The sequence below is a fragment of the Physeter macrocephalus genome, chromosome 7 (genome assembly GCF_002837175.3).
Source record: "Physeter macrocephalus isolate SW-GA chromosome 7, ASM283717v5, whole genome shotgun sequence".
Classification (NCBI taxonomy): domain Eukaryota; kingdom Metazoa; phylum Chordata; class Mammalia; order Artiodactyla; family Physeteridae; genus Physeter; species Physeter macrocephalus.
Window position 1 is genome coordinate 62235974 of NC_041220.1, and position 18567 is coordinate 62254540.

Here is an 18567-nt window from a genome sequence, read left to right on the forward strand (position 1 = left end):
AATCCACCTGCCAATGCAGGGGACACAGGTTTGAGCCCTGGTCTGGGAAGATCCCACATGCCACAGAGCAACTAAGCCTGTGCACCACGACTACTGAGCCCACGCACCACAACTACTGAAGCCCGCGCACCTAGAGCCTGTGCTCTGCAACAAGAGAAGCCACCACAATGAGAAGCCTGTGCACTGCAACGAAGAGTAGGCCCTGCTCGCCGCAACTAGAGAAAGCCCATGCATAGCAATGAAGACCCAACGCGGCCAAAAATAAATAAATAAATAAATAAATATTTTTAAAAATTTTAATAATACTCAAGGAGAAATTTTTCTTTCAGTTTTTAGATGACCCTCTGATAAATCCTAGAACACAATAAATCATCTTGGGACATATTTCTTGAAGTTTTGTGCCCCTCCTAAAAACCAGACCCTTAAGTAAAAACCAACAAAAAACAAACAAACAAAAACTTGTTTTCAATCGTCCAAAACATTGTCAAAGAAAATCTTTGTCATCCCTTATCTCCTTTTTATTTATGTAGCTCAGAAAGTAAGTACCTAACTTCTTGCTACCAAGGTATAACGGTCTCCTTGGATAGTATAGATATGTGGGTGGGTGGGTAAACCGGTAGATTGGTTTAAGAGAACTGGATAATGTGCCCTTAGCATGTTCCAGGATGGGAGAATTTTTAAGGTACTAGAAACTAATCTAATGCAGAAACTTGGTAAATACAGCAATATCAGAAGGGGAGGGGGAAACTGCCATTAATCAGGAAGGATTTTACTTTTTTCACTTCAAGTTTTTTTTTCTTGCACTTCTGTCCTATCTAAAAAGTTAGGTCTTTGTACTTTGGAGAAGGAAATTATGTATGCGTGAGAGTATATTTAAATGGAAAATCTGCTTTAGTTTTTCTTAAAACACCAACTTTAGCAGAGCAAAGAATTTTGATAGCTAAGTATATAAGGAAAAAAGAGGTGAATTATGTGCTTGTTAAAGTAATCTAACTACCTCTTTTACCATCTTTGCTGTGCAGTATTACCCAGTATTAACTGTCTTCCTGTTAACCAGCCCTTTTATCCCACAGAGAGGGGAATTGATGAGGATATGTGCATTGTGTTATGTCTGATCACAGTTTGACTAGCATAGTCTGGAAGTGGGTTGTGCAGGATGAGAGCTAGCAGCCTAATTGCTCTCCCTGCATCAGCAGCATCTATAAAGCATCCTGGGAATTGCTCGCCCTACGTTCAGAGCAGCTGGTCACATGAGCCTGAATTTTCAGTTCAGTTCATTAGTCAGCCATTTTGGTCAACACCCTGCTTACTGCGCACGACCAATCCTATTAGAACTCAGCCTCCCAGCTCCTTTGAGCAGATCCTGGAAGTGATTTCTGCAGTTCAGGATTTTTTTTAAGCTAAATCGAAAATATTGGTTTATTTTTTGTTCGTTTTTTTTTTCTTTTGTACTTTTTTTTTTTTTTTCCTGCACAGAGAAGGAGGATTTTTCACTTACTCATACAGAGGCCAGTTTTTCAAAGCCAGCTAAGGTAGCATCGGCTGTGCAGGATTTCAAGCCTCTGGCTCAGCTGAAAAAGAAGGAGGTGGGGAAGGGAAGATAACAAGAGAGAAGCTGGAAGAAGACAAGCATCATCTTATTTTGCTAGGTGGTAGGAGCTGTCTATGAGAAGAGATAGTGTAGAATTGTTTGTCTTGAACAGTTGGTTCTTAAACCATAAGGTGTGTTTTTTTTTTTAACCTCCCCCACCCCGTTTCTTGAGAGCTTTGTTGCAGAGCTTTGGATTGGGGGTTTTTGTTGAGGAGGCTTTATTTTTGTGGGGTGTGTGTGTGTGTGTGTGTGTTGTGTGTTGTGGTCCTAGCTGAGTCATCATGTCGGCTCTGACGCCTCCCACCGATATGCCGACCCCCACCACTGACAAGATCACACAGGCTGCTATGGAGACCATCTACCTTTGCAAATTCCGAGTGTCTATGGATGGAGAATGGCTCTGCCTGCGAGAGCTGGATGACATCTCACTTACACCTGACCCAGAGCCTACCCACGAAGGTATGGTTAGAACCCATCCACTAGTATCTCACCAGCATCCCCATTGTTACTCGGGCTGGGAGGGTCAGGGAGAGGCAGGAAGAACCCATGCTGTAAACCGTTAAGCCTGAAAACCTTTCATCCTTACCTACCACCAGCTCCCCTTCTCTACTTTACTGGGAAAAATAATTTTTCCCTGCCCCCTGAGGTATCCTTTCAAAAGATGCTGGTGCTTGTTTAGAGTTCTTTGTCTTGAAGCCTCTAAAAAGAACATTTGAGGTCACTTATCACATCTGATCCTAATCAACAATGAAGAAGCTATTAATTCTGATTAGATGCGAAAATATTATAGCTATTGTAGTGATTCTTAATAAAGATAAAAAAGCATGACCATAATTATAGGGTTGTACATGATATAGTTGAAACGCTCATGAAGGGTATCCTATCATCAGGATATAATGTTAAACAGGCTATGATATCTAGAAAATATTTGGTCAAACATTTTTTTTCTTTAATAATATAGATTATAAGGTTAGATGAGAAAGCAGTTTTACATTCAGTGCTTATTTAATGAATATGGTGTCTTAAAAAAGCACAATGCCTTAAAAAAGGCATGATTGATAAGGTAATTCCTTCCCATGGAACCTATTGGCCATTGCTTTTTATAAGTTATTTGTGGTATCTATGATGACCCATTTGAAATTTCCACTGTCAGTACCTTTAAGACCTTTGTGGTTCTTGACTTGTGACTTTCTCCCAGAACCTTTTCTAAATTGTGAGAGCGTTTCATCTTCTACACCTAAATTCTCTTAGTACAGTAAGGAAGAGAATTAACATGAGTCATAATTTGAGTCAAATTGTTTTGTATTTTTATGTAGTGACCTCTTAGCTAGTGTTTATTCTCCACCCTTAAAATAATGAAGACAGAAATGCTCACGTATGAGAATAAATTCTTCATAAAATCTGCCTAACGTTTAGACATACTGCAGGATAGAGGGCACAAGGTGAATTGCACTTAGCAATTGGGTTAGGAAAAGTGATTCCTTTCCCTTGACCTAGCGGCATCGCAATCTTATCATGACTCAGATTTCACCCTTTGTGTCTGAAAAGGATTTTATTTTCCCAGTTAGACACATTTAGAGAGGGTTAACATCACAACACAAAGCAGTCATTTGGGTGTGTCTTTAAGGGCAATGTTTAAGTAGTTTTTGAGGCCCTTTGCATCTTTTAACAATTGGTTTGTCAGCTGGACAGCTTCCTTTGGCTCTAAGTTTCAGAATGTGCACAGGGGTTAGAAGACATCAGCTAGAACTGCATACAATGCCAGTACTGTTTAGAACAGCCTCCAAAGCTTTAAAAATCTTTAGGGAAGAAAAATACATTTTTAGAAGGCTACCAAGAAGTCTTTTAGCAAATGCCTCAATTTGCATATTTTGTTTTAAAAAATATTCATTTTGAAAGTCATGCAATATAAAATATTCCCTTAATTATAAAATTTAGTGTGTCAGGGTCTCAAAATAACTTTTAACAAATTTAATAATTTGAATACGTATTTGTTTTTTGAGCAAGATTCCTGTGAGTGAGCAAAAGTTAGCTGTTTGGTTCACATAAGCATTTGCAGTGGTGCTGTTTGAAGTCAATATGGAGAAATCTGTGATGAAAAATGTATGAGGGCTGCAACCTAAGCTTAAGTGGCACATCCTTAGATTAAGGGAAACAGACAAATAGGAAGTTCCCAACACCTTAGAATCAACTTTGGAGGGTGTGGAGGAAAATAGAGAAATGCTAGCAAATGAATTTTGGAATTCTGCCTTAAATTGGGTAAAAGAAGCAACAATTTCAAATGATTAGCACTAGAAGTAATAAAAGAAAGTCCAGACCCAGGAAAACATCTATAGGTTTAGTGATCTAGGAAACCAGGTAAATAAAATACAGGGATTTTATTTCCTTGCTCCACTGGCTAACTCTGGATGTCTAAACAGTCATTTGAACCAAAGAAATGTCTGCTTTAATATTGATGCTAGTGACAATTGTTAAGCGTAATTTAGCTACTAACCTTTAAGTGGTGATCACCAGGCCAGTGCTAATGGGAATCTTACTATGTTGACAAAATGGAGCACCTGGTGCCCAGGTACAGGAGTATTCATGGAATACTGCAGACATCTGACTGCACAAATCCTGCATTGGGGCCCTCTGACTCCCACAAGAGAAAACGGGCAAAAGCATAATGTATCCTCTTAAGAGGATAATATAGACTAACTTCGTGGCCTCAGCACTGCAAGCATTGCAGTTTCCAATTTTTGTTTTCTGAAAACAGAGTTCCTTCCTTCACTGTGCTGTCCAAAGTGTAGGCCTGGACCTAGAATTTCTGCCTAGCTTAACTCTTAAATACGTGGGAATAAATACTCACTTAATTATTTCAGTGCTTATTGGTGGTCAAGGAGGTGATCTTTCTCTCACTTCTTTTAATACACTTTTGTTTGAAAAACCTGGAGCAAATCTCCAAATCTTTAATTGTAAGGAGAAGGTTCAGCAAAGGCTTCATCCAGTAAGTGACACTTGGGCTGGGCTCAACCTTGTGTGATAACTAGACGATCACCAGGCTGACACCGTGGCGGGTAGGGGTTGGAGGGGACGTTTCAGACAGTACATAGTGAGCTGGCCAAGCTCAGGTATAACAAGTAGTTAGGAGTGGTACCTACCAGATAGTAGGTTGGGAGGCTTAAATGAGATAATTAATGTAAAGTGCCCTATAAATTTAGTTGTTTGTGTAATAGTTATTCATGGAGCAGTGGTTTGAGCTGCAACAGTTTAAGCCCCATTCTTAAATCTATTGTCATTTTAGTGTGTATTTCTGTCTTTATATCTAACCTTCTGGAGTAGTCTAAACTAGTTGTTTACCAGACAGACTAAAGGTTAGTAGCTTAAATTCATATAAACGAGAAAATAATCGGTTAAAAATAAAACGCAGTTATCAAGAAATACTTGTTTTCCTATTAACCTTCTTTTAAAGAAGAGGAATCTGACATTGAGAGGTGAAACACAGATGATCGGTTTAGTACAGTATAATATACCATTTGGTTATAAAGACAACTATAAGCTTTGAATTATTTTTTGACTTAGAAAATATCCTTCTCAAATACAGATAATAAGAGGCAGACTATGAAGAAATGATACATTGAGCAGGCACATTGAGGAGAGAATCTCTGCTCAAGTCTTTGATTTTACTGTTACTATAGAGAACTGTATGTGATGGCCGACTTCAGACATGCTGTTACTGCGTAACTCTGCAGTTTTCCCCTGGTAGTTGCATTTTGCTTTAGTGTTCATTTAGACTATCTGGCATTTATACTGTAATGTGTAAAGAGATAGCTTATATGTAACATCTGTGAGTGTAGTAATGATACTGCACCACATGCAAGGAGTGTGTTTTGGTCTGTCAGTTGGTCAGAAATATTTATTGGGCATCCCTTGATGCAAAGTCCAGTTCTAGAGACTGAGAAATAGGTGGCCCTTGCCCTCAATGAATTCACAGTCAAGGAAAAGAGATGAAACAAAGATGTCAGAGGCTGCTGTAAAACAAGTGTGAACTACTTAGTTGCTAAAGGACAATCCTGTTCCTTAGAAACTGGACATGGAATTCAAAGCCAGATAACACTTAGAGTGACCACACTTCCCAAAGGACATTATGGGTGTAGATTTGGGATTAGGTTTTTCCATTCAATAGGGAATACGCTACTGATATAGTAAGCAAGGAAAAATCCCCTGAAGATGAAATGGAAAATGTTTGTTATCCGGTGACTGTGGAAAGCGTCTGGTGCTGAGATAACTCCATTGACATTTACTAACGTACTCTTACTCCTTAATATCACTGCACACTAGTAAAACCCCATCCTGCCTGGGACCTGCATATGTTTTAATGAAAAAAGTACCTGTCCCAGTGGGCATTTTGTCAGGGGAAGCCAAATGGCTGTTTACCAAGAAACTTCATAGCATGAATTCACTACAGTCTAGTGCAGGGCTTCTAAATCTAGGAACCATGATTCAAAAAATTATATATAAAATTTTACATCTGTGCTTTTTTTTTTTTCCTAGGGGAAAAATCCTTAGGGTCTGTTAGAACCCCCAAAGGAAAAAAGCAGTGTTTAAAAAACACACAGTTTTTTTTTGTTTGTTTTTTGTTTTTTTTAGCGGTACGTGGACCTCTCACTGTTGTGGCGTCTCCCGTTGCGGAGCACAGTCTCCGGACGCGCAGGCTCAGCGGCCATGGCTCACGGGCCCAGCCGCTCTGCGGCATGTGGGATCTTCCCGGACCGGGGCACGAACCCGTGTCCCCTCCATCGGCAGGCGGACTCTCAACCACTGCGCCACCAGGGAAGCCCAGAACACACAGTTTTTATCATAAGATCAGAACCTCGGCCCTTCATTCAACATACATTTAAGTACCCCACCTATAATTTATGCTCCACACTATGCTAGGTCCTGAGGTACAGCACAGTGAATAAGCCTGCTCCTCCATATTTTCTGAGCTTATTGACAAGTGGGAGGTAGGGTAGTTCAACAAGTAAAATGGCAATCACTGCAGTGCCATGGTACAGAGCCTATGTATGGAATTATATAAACCAGATTTAAGGCATCTGGCTATTGTAGTTTTCTGCTGTGATTAAACAAATAGTGCTGTATGTGTTAGGCCATGAAAGAGGGATATATGTGCTCCGTTCCACAACAGAAACTTAATTTTGTCTTTCATTTTAGTTTCCTCAACTACCAGGATCTAATTATGTCACATCCAGATTCCTACACCTACTTTTAGCTTTTCTCCAAACCATTTCTCTTCCTATACTGATTCCTTCTTTATAAAATTGCCAAATGAGTCTTCAAGAAAGTAAACTTTTCATTCTTGTACAAGAGCCTGTTTCAGGCAGCGTTTATATTGAATGTAGAATATTCCTGAAAAGGTGGTAGTGGTGGTGGTCGTGTAGCAAGAAGAGATGCTATGTTTTATTGAGCAGCTACTTTGTGCCGGGAACTGTTTCCTCGAAGAAATATATATGTATTATCTCATTTAATCCTTACAAAAACCCTTTGAGCCTAGGTACTGTTATCCCCATTTTACAAATGAACAGATTCAGAGATGTAGTAGGTGTTGGAGCCTCCATCCAACCCACATGCAGCTCACCTACACCGCAATTCAGTGAGTGTACGTCCAACAATAGACCTGCTTGTCATAAAGAACATCTTCCTCCCAGTCTCTCGTGACATATTTCCAGTAGTTTTGTAAACAATTGAACGTGTCATTGACCAGCTTATGTCCAGTGAGCATCCAAATGAGGCCAAAAGCATGCCAATTGGGGCAGGCTTGGTGATTGCCATCAATTAAATTGGATACCTTAGCATTTTATCCACTTGGGTTTTTTTTTTTCCTCTTTCCACCCATTTTTATAAAGCCCATAAAAATATTTACATAGGGCTTCCCTGGTGGCGCAGTGGTTGCGCGTCCGCCTGCCGATGCAGGGGAACCGGGTTCGCGCCCCGGTCTGGGAGGATCCCACATGCCGCGGAGCGGCTGGGCCCGTGAGCCATGGCCGCTGAGCCTGCGCGTCCGGAGCCTGTGCTCCGCAATGGGAGAGGCCGCAGCAGACGGAGGCCCGCATACCCCCAAAAAAAAAAAAAAAAAAAAAAAAAAATTTACATAGTTGTGCAGGTGCTGCGAAACAGTAAAAATGGCACACTGCTGAAACTGACCTGGTGGGCAGGCAGCACCTTTATGTGCTAAATTTAAAATGTTTCTCAAGTAGATGTGCAAAGTGACGTGGAAAAGCTGTTTGTGGTAGCAGTAATGTTCATGATTATGGATTGTCTGAAACAGTAACGACGTTGAATCCTTATTCTTTAGCTAACTATTCCCATTCCCTTCTTTTGGGTAATTTTACTTATCAAATGTTTTTTCAAACTCCTTTTCAATGCTTACCTATTTCAACCAGGCTGTGATTCTGCACTTTGCCGAAACCCTGATTATTCTTGTTGTTATACTATTCCCGCTTTAGATTCTCCGTGCTGACATTAAATTAGGAAAGGGTTCATCAATGAACCTTCTCTAACAAGTCCAATATCCTTCATCTCCTGAATCGTTGGATACTGTCTGTGTCACTTGATTGAATGCACTTGAAATCATTCTCCAGTGATTTATTTTAACCTATGTGATTCATACTTTATGAGATTATACAGAAAGTTCTTTAGGGTGAAATTTTTCTTTTTCATCCTTCAGAAGGCCTTATATTACTGTGTACTGTTTATTGTAGCTATCTAACACACTTTAGGTGAACTCATTAATGCCTCATAACCCCAGAAAATAATCACTTTTAAAAGAAAAGATTATGAAAAGATTATTGGAATACCTTCCCTCCATTACACATAACTTATGGTTTCTGGGTATTTTAAATTTTTAAAAATCATTTATCTCATATTATAGACTCATTGTATCTTATTCCAAAAATGGAAGTTTAGTACAACAAATAATTTGTTGTTGTTGTTTAAAATATCTATGAATAATATTCAGTGCTGATGAAAGTGTAGGAAGGCTCAGATAGGGCTCTGCTAGTAGGATATATATTGGTACAGCCTTTTTGGAAATCACTTTATTGGTGTGAATCAGGAGCCTTGAAAAATTAAGTTCCAGTGGTTTTACCAGATATCTATCCTAAGGAAATAATCAGAGATAAAGGCAAAATATATAGGTATATATATTTATCACTGTATTATGATTTATAGTAGCAAAACTTTAAATGCAACTTAAATAACCTAACAGGAAAATTGTTCAATAAATTTTAGAACATCAGTACAACAAACACTAATAATGGTGCTGTGGAAGAATATTTAATGGCAGAGGTTATTTTTTAAAATATAGTACATTTTAAAAGCTGTCTCCCAAGCCACATATACACTGTGGTCACAGTTTTTTTTTTGGAGGGGGGGCTGCATTGGGTCTTAGTTGCCACAATTTGATTTAAATATAGGTACACGTACACACAAGTGAAAGGAAATGTACCAAAAATGTAAAAAAGTGGTTTTCTCTGGAGAGTGGAACTACAGATGATTTTTATAGTCTTCATACTTCATTATGTCTTCCAAATATTCTACAAGAGGATATATTACTATAATCAGGAAACAATGTTAATTTTTTCTTTAAAGAAAAAAGCTTAATGAAAACTGTAGATGTGCAATCATCCACCTTTCTAACTCAGAGTTAAGTACCTTCCATGACAGACTTTCCCACATCCGTGAATAGGAGAAATAGCCTAAAAGTGGAGCTACTGCTTTAGATTCAATTTCCACTATAATTTTTTAATATTTCTAGTAAACATTTTGAGTTTTTCCAGGTCACAGGTCAGGGTTTATTTTTTGGCATGCTTTGTTTTCAGAGCTGTCTAAATGCTGCATGCTGTGCACAAGGGTGACCCACAGCATTTAGACTTAGGTGCATTTAGTACAGCATTTGATTTATTCCTTTCCTGTGTTCAGAAAATAAAACCTGAGTTGTTAGGATTCTCTGTTTTACAGAATCGTTCTTTGCTTTCGCTCTGGCACGCCTCCTTTTGTAATCTGCCCTCGGTGAGATTATTGGAATATCTGTTGCCACCAACCCGGTTAGCCTCATAGTCAGGTTCTCTGAGTTGTGATTACGTATGCACAAGGCAGTCTTTGTGAACTTCTCGAAGTGAAGAGGTTATAGCTTTTACTACCATCTCAGAAGCCTACCAGACAAAGTTCTTTGGACAAGGTTCATCCCTTCTTGTTCTGCTCTGGCTAGTCACCCTTACGAGGTAAGTTTTACCCACTTGCCTCTGAGATTTTATAAAATCCTAAATCTGGGAGAGAAATACCAGCCGAGTTCCATTTGCACCTCAATCTGTAATAAAACCATAGAAGAGCTACATGTTTCCTCTGAGCTGACTGTAATGTGCTCTCCGTAAAATCAGCTTTCTCCTTCTGATTTCAGGTTTGCTTTCAATTTCTTCCCAACTCCCTAGTACTTCTGTCACTGGGATCTGCTTTAGTGCCCTGTCATTCATTAACCACAGTGCCTTACTCCTGTCTTTCCTCTCTGTTGGTGAGCTTTTTCTGGACCATTTTTGAACGGAGCTTTTACTTTAATTTGTGACTTCCTTAGTGTAGTTCACATTAACTCTTCTTTGGGTTATCAGCGCCTAGTGCCAGAAGGTTATTTGTCCCTAAGCTAATCATGGACGTCTTTATCATTTTCCAGAGGTAAATGCTGTACCAGATTAGATAACTAATACTCAGTGATGGATCTCAGATTGGAATTCAAGCTGTTGGATTCCCAAGCCTGGGTACCTGTGAGACCTGGCTAGGAAGAGACCAAGGCTGTCATTTGAGAGCACCCACAGTATTCTCTGCGCTTCAGTGTGGTTCTGTATTATTTTGGGTTTGTTGGTTGCGCCCCTTTTTTTGGAAGGTGGAGAGTATAATGGGGCATGATTTTCCTTTGCTGTTGTTCCAACCCCACTGGGACTGCTACGAAGTACTTTTGAGTACAGGGGAGTAAATACTAAAATTCATTCCCTTGCAATTTATTCTATTTGAACTTTGCCAGAGAACAAATAGATGAATTTGATGAGCTTAGAAACACATGTGTAGAGGGACAGTGAAACATACTTATTGTCAGATGACCCCTAAGTATTTATTTTTCATCATAATTAAATTTCCCCCAATAAAAAATATTATGTCAGCATATTGAAAATAATGGGGTTCTCTTAGAAAAATATATTTAGAATTATTATATATATGTGAATTTTAGTGAAAACAACTTTATTTTTCTAGTTATAAAAATAATATACTCGCATTTAAGAGTCACAGAATACAGACAAATAAAAAAATATAAAACAGTGGAATTCACCTAAAATTCTAGCACCTATCAGTAACCACTGGTAAGGTTTAGCAACCTGATTCTCTTTTTTAATATATACACGTGGTTCGTTTACAAACTCGCACAATTTTATGCATGTAAGGTCATCCCATACCTGTCTTGTGTGACCTGCCGTTTTTCTCTCCACTTCAGTAAATAGAAATCTCTACTGCCTCGTTTAATGTCTTCACTTGTTTGGATGTGCCATAATTTCTTTACTCCCTTATTATAGATATTTAGGTTATTTCTAAATTAGGCTACCCCAAACAGTTTTGGTACCTCATTATGTTTATAATTTGAACACTTTTCACTTGAACAATTTCATTTTTAGAAGTGGAATTTCTGGGTCAAATAGTAATGTATTTTACTTTTTCTATACACATTTCCAAGCTGCAATAAACATATAAAAAAAATTTTAGTGCCATGGTGTCATGAATTTTCATATTGGCTGCCTCTTTGCAACTCATTTTTATCTTTCGCCACTGCAGTTGGTTGTGGTTTCCCACACTGTATTAAAATCTGAACTTTCAAAGGAAACAGTTGTGGATTTTTAGGACAGTTGATTCAGCAGCTGCAAACTGCATGATAATGTTTTATCTGGTTTTTTTTTTGGGGGGGGGGGTTTCTTTGAGCTAGTAACAATGTCCTAGCAGAAGAGAATGAGTTTTACTGTTGATTGTACAGTGAGAAATTTCACACTTCTCTAAGATTGCTATAGTTTACTTTCTGCAATGAAAAGACTGCTGGAATTTCTTTTTTCCTTCTCCAAGAGCTGTAAAACTTAGGGTATGTATGAGATGTACTCTGTCTTATCTGAGAATTTCACAGTGTCCTCTTCTATGGGCAGCAGCTACCCAGTTGAGGTCCAATTAGTCAGAGACGTTATTTTCTGCCATTGCAGCCATTCAGGCAAGAGGGCAAAGGGTCTCCTGATGCAGTGGAGGCCCCTTTTTTTCATCCCCTCACTCCCCGTCAGGCCCTGTGTCACCTAGCTGCTCACCTGACTTAGGAATGTTTTATCTTCTTTTATCTAATACCAATCCCTTTTTACCTTGCGTCATAGTTACGAAGTTCTCAAGGGCAGTGTCTGTGGATATTTCATCTTTGTCTGTTCTGTGCAGATTAACTGTCCTAACTGCCTTAGTAAAGCCCTTTGCTCCCCGTTCGTGCTCAGTAAATATTAAACGGCTCACATGTTGATAACTGTATTGGAAAAACCTGCATTCCTCCTCTTGTGTCTCTCTTTTACTTTCATACAGAACACTTCACTTCCGACACTTCTTGTCACCAAATGTGTGGGATTTTTCCCAATACCAAGCAATTCTGTGACACCAGCTGGGTGTCCCATAATTTTAACTCCTTTCTGACTCTGTCTACCTGGAGATAACATCAGATCCCACAGATCAAAGGCTTAGACCCTCGAGACTGTTCCCTCCCACCCCACAACCATAACACTTCAGCTGCCAAATGCAAGTTGTAGGTCCCCAGGTCACCCACCACTTCTCTCTGGCTGGGCTACAAATCGCAGGTTCCCATGACCTCCTCTCTCTTGAATTCAGTTATTTGCTAAACAGCTCACAGAACTCAGGGAAACACTTAACTTACGTTTGCCAGTTTATTAGAGGATATGATAAAGGAAACAGATGTACAGCCAGATGAAGGGATACGTAGGGTGAGGTCTGGGAGGGCCCAGAGCGCAGGAGCTTCTGTCCCTATCTAGTTGGAATGCATCACCCTCCCGGTGTGTGAATGTGTTCACCAACCTGAAAGCTTTCGAACCCTATACTATTGGGATTTTAAGGAGGCTTCCTCACGTGGATAAGACCAATTATTAACTCCATTTTCAGCCCCTCTCGTGTCTTCAGAGAGGTGGGGGAGTGTTGCTGATAATTCCAAGCTTCTAATTATGGGAACCAGATCCCATTCAGGAGACCACCCAGGGTCACCTGATTAGAACAAAAGATGCTCCTAGTGTTCTTATCACTTAGGAATTTATAAGGTTTCAGGAGGCCTCTCTCAGGGACTGGGCATGAAAACCAAATATATATTTCTTATTATAAATCACAGTATCACAGTAACTTAATATTACTTTTTCCAGGACCATTTGTATTTCTTTGCTGATATTTTTGTTTTTTACTATACTTTGGGGAGAAGATAGACCTTGGCCTAAATTACTGGTTTATTATAGCAGGACCTCTTAGCATTTTTTTAAGTTAGTTTGACAGTTCCTCTGCTAATATTTATTATTAGGTTACCAACCTAATTATATTATTGTTTAACAGTGTCTCAGCTGCTAAATTTGTCCTTGGTCTACTTACGTTGACTTATGTTCTTTCCCTGTGTTTAATAGTTAGTTTTTTTTTTTTTCCCCAATCCCATTCCCTCTATTTCCTTTGAATAATTATGGCAAATATACTTAGAGGACTCCAGTTTGTAGCCAAATCAAAATACAGGGCACATATTGGTTTCTTATAAATGTAAAGTTGACGTTGAGTACCTGTGATTTGCTAAGTACTTTAATTAACATTTGCTTTCACAACAGTCCTTCAGAGTTATTTGTGATCAGTGGTTGGGGCTTCAGGAAGGCTGTCCCCTCAAGAAACTCTAGTAAACTTTTAAAAAGTAACACTATAAATCAAAGACACCTAGCCTCAAGGAGACAGTGTAACTTGGTTACTTTTGTCTCTAAACTTGACTGCAACTCCCTTGTCTATAGTAATAATACTCCTGAAGAGAGAACATATCAAGAAGAAGAGAGATCTCACAAGCCTGGGTACATAAACAATGGAGAAGCACTTTGAGTCTATCTATTCCAGTGCTTCTCAGGAGGGATGGAGCTTCAGCTCTTCCTCATGGAGAGAAAAGAGAAGTAGGTATGCAGGGTCCAATGTCAAAGCTAGGCCCTCTTTTACCAGACCACACTGCATCATCATTGAGTCATCACGTACCGTAAGAACAACTATTTTACAGTACCACCTAATTAAATCTTTCCAGAGCTAAGTAAATTAGTCTCCACGTTTAGCCAGGAAATGGTTCAGTGAACCTCAAATATCCTGTGCTTCCTAATTCAGGGCCTTTGTATAGTTCCAATCTGTCTCTTATCTCTTGAGTTTAAAAGATGTCTTTGTTCATATGCATCTCAAAAATAAGATGATAGGGCTTCCCTGGTGGCGCAGTGGTTGAGAGTCCGCCTGCCGATGCAGGGGACACGGGTTTGTGCCCCGATCCGGGAGGATCCCACATGCCGTGGAGCGGCTGGGCCCGTGAGCCATGGTCGCTGAGTCTGCGCATCCGGGGCCTGTGCTCCGCAACGGGAGAGGCCACAACAGTGAGAGGCCTGCGTACCGCAAAAAAAAAAAAAAAAAAAAAAAAAAAAAAAAATTAAGATGATAGAGTCTGTTAGGAGCAGCATTTTTAACCATTTAATCCAAGCGTTTAGAGTGGAATGGTGGTCCTGACGTTGCATTGGTCTCATGGCACCACACCCTGTGACAGTCCACTTGGCTTTTATAAGGTATGCACTCCTTTCCTTATGAGTCAGTGTTTTGAGTGAACTGAGGCTGTCTGTTTAGCCAGAGTAACTTTGGAAGCTCCCCTTTACCATTCACTTTAATATTTATAGTGCACATCTGGCACAATTCTGATTGCTACAGCTCTGAATTATGCATTATCTAGAGCAAAATTTTAATCCAGACCTATCTTTTGTATCAACCAGCAAGCCTTTAGATTATGCTTCTTTGCAATTTGTGAATATGTATTATGATACAAATTAAAGGTAATATAGTTTTTTAGACCAGGTGAAACATGCTCAAGGCAACAGAGTATTATCCCTAGAAAAAGGAAATGTTCTGGGAAAGAGACAAGAGTTGGTCATGCTGTCACCCACCTCTTTGATTCATGTATTAGATACTTTTGTTTTTATTGTTGTTGTTTTAATAATTTGAACATATTCCAGAGGGCACAATTTTTAAAAATCTTTTATAAATCCTTCTTTGGGGGTTATAAAAGAGCATTATGGTATCCATTCTTTATTACAATAAAATTGTGAGCATGCCAAGGTAAAGTGGGTAACAACTTTAAAAGGAGAAAACGTACCTTTTACCTTTCTGGGGAGGAGGGCTCTTTTAAATTGATTCCATCACTGTGACCCTCATAATTTTAAATTTTATTTTAGAAACAGAACAAAATATGTCTGGTTGGAACAGAAAAGTGCTCTAGATGGCCCATGCCAAGGGGAAAATCAGAGAGATCCCTTGTACCCACACCCATTTCCACCTAGAAATTCACTTTCCTGAGCTCTTCTTTGCACAAATCTTGGAGTTTCTTTATATTTTGCTTTAATAAAGTAGACTTTTATTAGGTGACAAATGTAGTTTTTAGTTAAAGAAATGAAGAATAAAATAGGAAGTCACCTTACGGATTTTCACAAGGTCACATGGCAAGTCTGTATGGCAAACTAACATGATCGTTAAAAGAATATTCTTATGAATCTATAATCCTACATAATATAAATCTGTAGCATATTATATTTTCAGAGGATTATACTTGAAAATCATATATGCAAATATATATGATGTATTTTAACACAAATTCATTGTAAAATAATAATATTGTGCTTTTTCTGTATTAGATACTTTCTAAGTGTTCTAGACATAAATCCAAAAAAAAGCTCTTAAAACCAAAAGCAGGGCTTCCCTGGTGGCGCAGTGGTTGAGAGTCCGCCTGCCGATGCAGGGGACACGGGTTCGTGCCCCGGTCCGGGAAGATCCCACATGCCGCAGAGCACCTGGGCCCGTGAGCCATGGCCACTGAGCCTGTGCGTCCAGAGCCTGTGCTCTGCAACAGGAGAGGCCTCAACAGTGAGAGGCCCGCGTACCGCAAAAAAAAAAAAAATAAAATAAAATAAAAGCATTTTTCATAAATTTGCCTGAACTCATTTGATGCTAAAACATGACCTGAATTTACCTAAGGCTATTTAAAGTCTTTATCCTATTTAATTTGAATATCCATATGTTTCCTGCAGAAATACTGATGTGCTTGCTGGTGAAGTGCTGTCTCAGGCCCTGCTGGTTCTGCATGTTGGCCTCAGTATATGCCATTTTACCTTTCTAAAAAAAATAAAATTCTACATTTCAGAGTACATTTGGCCAGAAAATATTCAGGTAAAAGATTTTGGACCTGTGTTTACTCTTTTACTCCTTGCAGCAGGGCTGTAAGATGGGTGCTCCTCTTGTCCATGGTTTATAGATGAGGAAACTGACTGAGGAAAAACAGATGAAGTACCTGGACCAAGGTCATCCAGCCAGTAAGGGGTGGAGCTGGGACGTGAGCCCAGGCATTCCAGCTCTTGAGTCTGTTCTCTGAACTATCATGTTCTCCTACCTCTGTTTATAAAGTGACTTGCTTGGCATGTTGACAGAAGTTAGGAATTTAATCCTGGTTCTCTGAGCTATACTCCTGTGCTTGGTTTTCTAAGTAATTAATTTCTAAACTTTTGAATTGGGGAACGGTACAAGTGTAATAGGGTATAGGTACTTGCATTCTCTTTATATTACCTTTTATATTACTTTTTATATTGCCTGTCTTTGTGTCTGACCTAACCAATAATCTTTATATATGTAGTTTTCAAAAAAGTTCCATTTTAATCACATATCACTTTACTAGATCCCCATCTGCTTCCCTGTTTTCTGAATTTAAATTTAAATTTTACCTTTTTATATATCTGTGGGTTTTTTTGCATGTCTTTACAGGATAACTGAACATATATTTGACACTAGAATGAATGCTTACAGTCCACTTGAAAATCACTATGCCACGTGAGAACCAAAGTTGACCAGTTTAATTACAGTGATAATTTAATGAATTAGTGAGTAGGACAAGTGATAAATTCTTCTTCTGGATCATTACTCCAAGTTATTGCTTCAGATCCTATGCTGGCTTCCATGATACATTTTTCAAGAAAGAGGGTTTATCATGGGCAAAGTATTCTTTGCCCATTTTCTCATTTCTGTTATGCTTCATCCTCTGAGAACTTACCTTTATTTGTTGCGTATTTACACATATAAAATTCACGTGATTTTGTGAGTTTAATTATAAATATTGCAGTTGTGTATAATACCATGGTTTCAGAGTTACTGAAGGATGAACCTAATCCATTTTTTTAAAAATTTCTATAGGTTCTCAAAATTCATTTCAGAACAGATAATGATCTTACGGCTTTAAGACACTATTAGAAGACACAATAATAAAGTATCTATTGTATTTGTAATCTTAACATCTGTGTCCTTTTGTCTCACATGGAATATTCTGTATACAAGAACACTGAGTTTATAGAAGAGGGGAGAGAGAGTACTATACTTTTAACTGAATAAACACCTGTCTTTATTGAATTATAAGTGATTTATCTTCAAAACAGCAACTTTTCCTTTATTTTTGTTTGGGGGAAGGAGAGCTGTTTGGGTGGAAGTCTCGGGAAAGGTATTTAGGTTGTTCTTTGGTTGTTTTAGGAAAAGTCACTAGTTTTGCATCATGATATTTGGCCTGAGTCTAAAAAACATTCCACATGTTTTTGATTGTTTGTTTTTGCGGTACACGGGCCTCTCACTGCTGTGGCCTCTCCCGTTGTGGAGCACAGGCTCCAGACGTGCAGGCTCAGCGGTCATGGCTCACGGGCCCAGCCGCTCCGCGGCATGTGGGATCCTCCCGGACCGGGGCACGAACCCGCGTCCCCTGCATCGGCAGGTGGACTCCCGACCACTGCGCCACCAGGGAAGCCCCCACATGTTTTTTTAGCTTCACTGAAGGGATCAGAAGAAATACTGAATGAGGTCATTGTTGTGTACACTAGAATACAGAGTCTTATCTTGATTTTCAATGGGGAAAAAAAAAATGTGTTATTTATGGGATATACAGATCCCACAGAAGATCTGTGAAATTAGAAGACTTGAAATTATTAATCTTAGCTTTGAGACCTATTTAATAGTCATAGTTGCTATTTCTGCTCAGTTAGTGTCACATGCCTCTTTGGTTATGTTCCCAGCGCTTTTCACCACTAATCTCTGAGTTAAGCCCAAAGAGTTCTAGGCATCTCCCTTTCAGTTATCCCTTTTGAAACCTTGTTTTTAATAACACTTTTCTTTCTTGGCTTGCATGACATTTTATCTTTCTTTTCCTTTCTTTTTGCTGTTTGCAAAGACTCTTGGGAGGATTTGACAGATTTGGTGGAGCAAATGCGCGATGATACAGAAGGTGCGTGCCACACCAACATCTTTCAGTTTTCTTTTTCTTTTTGTTTTTTAATCTTCTAACCACCTTTTGATTGTTTTCCATAAGAGGAAGTGCCTGCTTTAGGTTTTATTTCCCATGACTGTAACTGGAGCAGTAAGCATATTCACCAGATTTTCCATGCAGGTACTTCGTACAGGATTAGGTTTTCAGAGTCTTGCATTTAAAAATCTTTCTCTTTCTGGTTCCAAGTAAAGTGGGATTAATATATGTTTATGCTGTTGCTTTAAGATAATATGTTCAAAGGGGACTTTATTTCAAGATTATATTGTTTTTCTATGGCTGTTTTTTCATTTGTTAGGAAGATGTAAATTTTTTTATCATTCAT

At 38.9% G+C, this 18567-nt stretch overlaps 1 protein-coding gene across 7 annotated transcripts in view; it reads left to right on the forward strand.

Annotated features, from left to right (window-relative positions):
- The window catches only part of RUFY3 (RUN and FYVE domain containing 3), an 83318-nt gene that overhangs the window by 14387 nt on the left and 50364 nt on the right, over nucleotides 1-18567 (forward strand). For 2 of the 7 annotated variants that reach the window (XM_028491886.2, XM_028491889.2), the window contains exons 2-3: nucleotides 1863-2050; nucleotides 18150-18203. The exons of 3 other annotated variants lie outside the window; for them this stretch is intronic. In XM_028491886.2, the coding sequence (XP_028347687.1) occupies nucleotides 1873-2050; nucleotides 18150-18203 (232 nt within the window). In that variant the 5' untranslated portion in view covers nucleotides 1863-1872. The remainder of the gene's footprint in view (nucleotides 1-1862; nucleotides 2051-18149; nucleotides 18204-18567) is intronic. 2 more of the 7 variants (XM_028491888.2, XM_028491890.2) reach the window with 1 other exon arrangement.